Below are 7,500 nucleotides of genomic sequence, written 5' to 3' on the forward strand. Positions count from 1 at the left end.
ATACCATGGTTCTCCTCGTTACTATAAGTACTACCACAACAGGAGGATGGGCTGGTTGTTCACATAAATTCTAAACAGCAGCGGTGCCGGAATCAAGTCTTGTGGGACCCCACTTGTTACATTCCTTCAGTCTGTAACCTCCTTTATGGCTGTGGGAGTAAATCAATGTTGGTGATTGCGTTCTGTACTTCAGGTACAGCCTTACGCAGTTCTCTGTTTGCCAAGTTATCGCAGCCTGTCTCTCCATTTTGTACACAAGTCTTTCAAGAGGAACGGTGTCAACTGCTTTTTGGTAATCTAAGAAAATACAGTCTACTCAGCCTTCTTTTTTTCTTTCTTATTTTAGTAACTCTGTCATAGGACTCAATCAAGTTGTCAAACACAACTTTCCTTTTCTAAATTGTCGCAGTCCTTTCCAGATGGTCCATCATTCTCGACCTATTTCTCATTCTATTTAGTGCCTCCTTTCTATCCCCTTTTTTGAATGTTGGGGCGACGTTTGCCTCTTATCCAGATTTCTGGGATATTTCAAGTCCCAGGCGTTTTATGAAAATATTTACATAACAGGTGACAAAATACTTCTACAGCCTCCTTCACCAGCTATGGTTCAATTAGGTCTGGCCCCATTGACTTTGTCACATCTAGTTCCTCCAGGTGTTTTCTTACGTCTTCTACAGTAACTACAATGTCATCCATTGTTTCCTCTGGCCTTTCATCTTGCAGCCTTGGTCTACATGCATGCTCTACTGTAAAGACCTCCTGAACTCTTTTGTTGAGTTATTCACACACATCATTATCGTTTATTGTGAGAATTACCTCTTCTCTCCTCAATCTAAGTATATGGTGTCGCATTATCATTTTCAAGTTGCTTCTCACCTTCTCTCCTAACTCAGGTTTATTAATTTCTGAAATGGGGGAAATGGGAGCTATCAAGCATTTCACAACCACTTACGAAACCTGTAGATCTTTTCTAATTATGGCGGCTTTGTTTACATTTATTAAACAGTTCGAAACTGCGTGGTTCGAAACTTCACAACCCAAGGTTGTTGTTATAATAAACAGCCTCATAGTGCTTCGGCGCTCATAAACCTCTAAATAAATGAAAGTGAATTTATAGATTTTTTTCTTGAATTATATCACTCTAAAATCTGTATTTTGAAAAGGTGTATTGACTGTTTACAACGTAGTTAAGTAATTAGGACCAAGGCCCTCCAACAGCCTTGTTCCGCGTGTGAATTATATCTAATTCCAGTTGGCTCTACACTGTCATTTCTTTGTGGAAGGTAACCTTGCGCATGAAATAATTCATCTTAAAACTTGTCATCGTATTAGCTGGGTGGCCGGGGGCTGGACACTGCTCTTGTGGGCTTGTGGTCGCTCTTGGGAGTGTCTGCACGCCCTTCTCTTGTCTCTGTGTTTGTTGCTCTTGTGTGCTTGTGGTCGCTCTTGGGAGTGCCTGCATGCAGCCGTTCTCTTAAAAATAACGTCAGTTTTCACTCGTATGTGCACTATGGCCTAAAATGGACGTAATTTGAAATGAAATCGGCTCACGAAAGTGATGTACTGTCTCGTTTTCTATTTGAGTCCTGCTTACTTGGTTAGGTTAGGAGAGGAAACTTTAAATTAACGTTTTTCATGACGTTTTGAAACGTTAGGAAAATTTCCTGTCCTCCTAACCTATCAGAGGACCCTTAACTTACTGTTTTGGAAAAAAAAAAATTATTTTAAATTCTTTTTCATTTTCATATTACATCCATTTTCGGCCATACGGGTAAACGGCCAAATTCAGACGCAATTTGTAAGAGGTCAGGCTGATACCAAAGGAAACAAAGAGTTACTATAAATGGCGTTAAGTCAGAGTGGGAAAATGTTGTAAAGTTGAGTGCCTCAAGGCTCTGTCCTGGGGCCCCTTCCCTTGTCTCTGTGCATGTTGCACGTGTGTGCTTATGTTTGGCATTGGAACTATGGTTTATACGTCTCCACACACTGTGCTGGCTGTCGACGGTGGCCCGCTTAGTGTGACACTGCTTGTTACACTGAAGCATTCTGCTTGTAGCAGTGTGAGGCGCTATTCTGACCCCTGTGAGGTTGGGGTCAGAACAGATGAAGGTAGTATCGTCAGCAAATAACATAGGTTTAAGAATGTCAGAAACATTGATGTATATAAGAAATAGGAGAGGTCCCAAGCTGCTGCCCTGTGGCACCCTTACTGTCAATGGCACAATAATGTCCCTGCTGCCGGTGCTACAGCTGCTTGTCTGGTGTTCTCTGGTCCTGACCTATAAACCTCTGTAATTGCTGTGAGTGTTTATGGTAATTTGTCTGCATTATTGATTTCAAAGTGGACAGGCAGGTAAATTAATGTTCGGATAAATAAACGGACTGTTAAATTAATGTTCAGATAAATGGACTGACGGTTAAATTAATGTACGGGTAAATGGACGAACGGGTAAATGCTCATGCCTTATTTGAAGGCCTTATCGAATACCTGTTTCTCCTGCCAGAGCTGCCCAAGCGCATCAGGCCTTGTGCTGTCCCTCTGGCTTACCTTGTGACCCCTTGTTCATGCTGGAGAAAGTACTGTGGTCCGCCGTGCTGAGTCTTATTCAAAAGATGAACCTAGGATGACCTTAGGGTGACCCAGTGTGAAAGTGTGGTGGCGTGTGTGTGTGTGTGTGTGTGTGTGTGTGTGTGTGTGTGTGTGTGTGTGTGTCCATCAGACGAGGGGGGGGGGGAGAGGAGGCTCTGGCTTACTGATAAAGTACTCACATTTTATCGGATTAGCTTAGGATTATCCCTTTCACACACACACACACACACACACACACACACACACACACACACACACACACACACACACACACACACACACACACACATCCCCAGGATACAGTCCGCATCAGGTGAAACAAAAACACCTGCTAATTTGTCTTTGTCTCGGCCGGGAATCGAACTCGCGTCCGTTAGACTGCGACTGTGGTGTGTGTGCATGTGTTGGGGAGGGTGGGGGTGGGGGGGGGTGTTGCAGCATGCACGTGAGATGAATCAGGCCTGGGATGTAAGACTAAAGAGTTAGAACATAAGAACAAAGGTAACTGCAGAAGGCCTATTGGCCCATACGAGGCAGCTCCTATCTATAACCACCCAATCCCACTCATATACTTGTCCAACCCGCGCTTGAAACAATCGAGGGACCCCACATCCACCACGTTACGTGGTAATTGGTTCCACAAATCAACAACCCTGTTACCGAACCAGTATTTACCCAAGTCTTTCCTAAATCTAAACTTATCCAATTTATACCCATTGTTTCGTGTTCTGTCTTGTGTTGATACTTTTAATACAGTTCTCAGCATTACTTCCATCAGTAGGTGTATATATATATATATATATATATATATATATATATATATATATATATATATATATATATATATATATACATACATATATATATATATATATATATATATATATATATATATATATATATATATTTTTTTTTTTTTTTTTTTTTTTTTTTTTTTTTTTTTTTTTTTTTTTTTTTTTTTTTTTTTTTTTTTTTTTTATATTTTTATATATATATATATATATATATATATATATATATATATATATTTTGGAAGCAGTCTTTCCTGTAGACATATATTATTAAATATGACCGAAAAAGTAAGATTAATAATTCTAACACGAATTTTCTCAATCTTTCGTACATTTCGTTTCACTGTTGGAGGTAAATCAAAAATCAATTCTCCAAAATTCATTTTTATTTCTAGTCTGACGCGACACGAGCGCGTTTCGTAAAACTTATTACATTTTCAAAGACTTTAGTTCACAAATACACAACTGAATAGAACTTACGCATCTCCGATTTTATATCTACATTTGAGTGAGGTGGAAGGGGTGATGTGGCATTAACACAAGACAGAACAAGATGTGGTATTAATAGGGTATTAATTTCATCAACACAAGACAGAACAAGAGTATTAATAGGGTATTAATTTCATCAACACAAGACAGAACACGAAACAATGGATATTGAATAGAAGTGTTTGTAGAAAGCCTATTGGTCCATATTTCTTGATGCTTCTATATTGGAGCGGAGTCTTGAGGTGGGTAGAATATAGTTGTGCAATAATTGGCTGTTGATTGCTGGTGTTGACTTCTTGATGTGTAGTGCCTCGCAAACGTCAAGCCGCCTGCTATCGCTGTATCTATCGATGATTTCTGTGTTGTTTACTAGGATTTCTCTGGCGATGGTTTGGTTGTGGGAAGAGATTATATGTTCCTTAATGGAGCCCTGTTGCTTATGCATCGTTAAACGCCTAGAAAGAGATGTTGTTGTCTTGCCTATATACTGGGTTTTTTGGAGCTTACAGTCCCCAAGAGGGCATTTGAAGGCATAGACGACGTTAGTCTCTTTTAAAGCGTTCTGTTTTGTGTCTGGAGAGTTTCTCATGAGTAGGCTGGCCGTTTTTCTGGTTTTATAGTAAATCGTCAGTTGTATCCTCTGATTTTTGTCTGTAGGGATAACGTTTCTATTAACCATATCTTTCAGGACCCTTTCCTCCGTTTTATGAGCTGTGGAAAAGAAGTTCCTGTAAAACACTTCTATTCAATATCCATTATTTCGTGTTCTGTCTTGTGTTGATGAAATTAATACCCTATTAATACTCTTGTTCTGTCTTGTGTTGATGAAATTAATACCCTATTAATACCACATCTTGTTCTGTCTTGTGTTAATGCCACATCACCCCTTCCACCTCACTCAAATGTAGATATAAAATCGGAGATGCATAAGTTCTATTCAGTTGTGTATTTGTGAACTAAAGTCTTTGAAAATGTAATAAGTTTTACGAAACGCGCTCGTGTCGCGTCAGACTAGAAATAAAAATGAATTTTGGAGAATTGATTTTTGATTTACCTCCAACAGTGAAACGAAATGTACGAAAGATTGAGAAAATTCGTGTTAGAATTATTAATCTTACTTTTTCGGTCATATTTAATAATATATATATATATATATATATATATATATATATATATATATATATATATATATATATATATATATATATACTTTCTTTCCCCTCATACCTGTCACAACCTCACTCACATCAACACATGGCTCCCACCAGTCCTTCCCTTCCTCACCAAAATACTCATTGCCCCATTTATGCTTCTCTTCGACCTACCAATTCATCGCTGCTCATCAATTCACCACTTTCCAAAGGTATCCACCTTCCCCCCCCCCACCCTCAAGTTAAGATTTTTAATCCCAATACGGTCAAATTTCGTCCTCCCCACCCACCCCAGGTGCACGGTTCGCCTCGAGTGTTACCAACACCCGGGCACAAGGGTGTCAGTAGTCCAGTGTACATGTGTGTGCTGGTGCATGGAAGCATGTGTGGTTGACAGCAGCTGCACGTCGTTGTGTGCTGCTGAGCCTGGTCGTTGGTGCTGATTGTTTGTGGGGTGTGGGGTGGGGGTGTGGGGTGTGGGGTGGGGTGGTGGGGTGTGGGGGTGGGGGTGGGGGGTGTAGGGTGCAGGGGGTGGGGGTGTGGGGTGGTGGGGTGTGGGGGTGGGGGTGGGGGGTCTAGGGTGCAGGGGGTGGGGGTGTGGGGTGTGGGGGTGGGGGTGGGGTGGTGGGGTGTGGGGGTGGGGGTGGAAGGTGGGGGTGTGGGGTGTGGGACAGAGGATGGATGGGGGAGCGAGCCAGTAAGTAAGGTTGGGTGTTAGGGCTGAGTACTGTGTGAGAGAGATTGGACGGAGATGAAGAGGGTGGGAGGAACGAGGGAATAGGAAAAAGAAATATGGGGAACACTAATCTTTATTTCATCTTCTTCAATCATCCTTTAATCCCATTCCCCCTTCTATTCACTCACCCCATCCCCCCCCCATCCCTCTCCGCAGTCCCGCGGCTCTCACGTGAACGGATCAATCCTAAATTGAAAAAAAATAAAAAATAAAATCCCCACCAGCAAATCTTCATGGGTGTGAAAACGCCCCCATACTTGCCAGACAAGTCAAGCACAACAAATAATTACAAAAACACTACTCAAAAACAACCCAACAAAGAGCAACAATAACACAAGTACATAAGCATCAGAGTATATATATATATATATATATATATATATATATATATATATATATATATATATATATATATATATATATATGTCGTACCTAGTAGCCAGAATGCACTTCTCGGCCTACTATGCAAGGCCCGATTTGCCTAATAAGCCAAGTTTTCCTGAAGTAATATATTTTCTCTAATGTTTTTCTTATGAAATGATAAAGCTACCCATTTCATTATGTATGAGGTCAATTTTTTTTATTGGAGTTAAAATTAACGTAGATATATGACTGAACCTAACCAACCCTACCTAACCTAACCTAACCTATCTTTATAGGTTAGGTTAGATTAGGTAGCCGAAAAAGTTAGGTTAGGTTAGGTTAGGTAGGTTAGGTAGTCGAAAAACAATTAATTCATGAAAACATGGCTTATTAGGCAAATCGGGCCTTGCATAGTAGGCTGAGAAGTGAGTTCTGGCTACTAGGTACGACATATATATATATATATATATATATATATATATATATATATATATATATATATATATATATATATATATATATATATATGCATGTATACCAAAGGACTCGTTTGTACATTTCCACAACCCTTGTTCAGAATTTAACGAGCATTTAACAGTCAACTCCGAGGTTAGAGAACGTGTTTTGACCAATCTCCACAAGACTGTATCAGCAAGGCGGACAGTCCGCCGGCTCTTATGATTCACACTATATACAACATTTTTGCTTCATTTCCGCACTTTCTTCATCTACAATGGTTGAATGACATCACACTCTCGTGATACATCTTGGCTCCTCCTCACCCACCCTTTTTCTTTCCTTCCCTCTTCTAACCCTGTCCCATATATTCTCCCCTTTTTTCGACCCTATCCTACTCAATTCTCCACCCCCCCCCCCGCCTGTTCCATGGCCCACGGAGCCTCCCTGCTCTTCCATCCCGCCGTCACGGTGCTGTTCCACCGTGTCGTCCCTCACCTGTGATTTGTGTTCCTGGTCACCCAGGTGGTCACGTCCCCGAGGACAACCCCGCTCCGTGTTCTGTGTCAGCTTGGTCTAGGCGCCTCTGGAGCCAGATTCACGAAAGCACTTACGCAAACACTTACGAACATGTACATCTTTTCTCAATCTTTGGCGGCTTTGTTTCCAATTACTAAACAGTTAATGAGCTCCGAAGCACCAGGAGGCTGTTTATAACAATAACAACAGTTGATTGGGAAGTTTTCATGCTTGTAAACTGTTTAATAAATGTAACCAAAGTCGTCGAAGATTGAGGAAAGATGTACACGTTCGTAAGTGCTTGCTTAAGTGCTTTCGTGAATCTGGCCCCTGGTCTCTGCTGGCTTGGTCTAGGCGCCTCTGGTCTCTGCTGGCTTGGTCTAGGCGCCTCTGGTCTCTGCTTGC

General features: G+C 41.1%; 1 protein-coding gene across 1 annotated transcript in view; it reads right to left on the minus strand.

Moving 5' to 3' along the window:
- The window catches only part of LOC138363236 (uncharacterized), a 23,451-nt gene that overhangs the window by 1,019 nt on the left and 14,932 nt on the right, over positions 1-7,500 (minus strand). The window contains exon 2 of the mRNA XM_069322241.1: positions 7,383-7,500. This exon is cut by the window's right edge and continues 601 nt beyond it. Coding sequence (XP_069178342.1) covers positions 7,383-7,500 — 118 coding nt within the window. The remainder of the gene's footprint in view (positions 1-7,382) is intronic.

Source organism: Procambarus clarkii, chromosome 10, assembly GCF_040958095.1.
Source record: "Procambarus clarkii isolate CNS0578487 chromosome 10, FALCON_Pclarkii_2.0, whole genome shotgun sequence".
Classification (NCBI taxonomy): domain Eukaryota; kingdom Metazoa; phylum Arthropoda; class Malacostraca; order Decapoda; family Cambaridae; genus Procambarus; species Procambarus clarkii.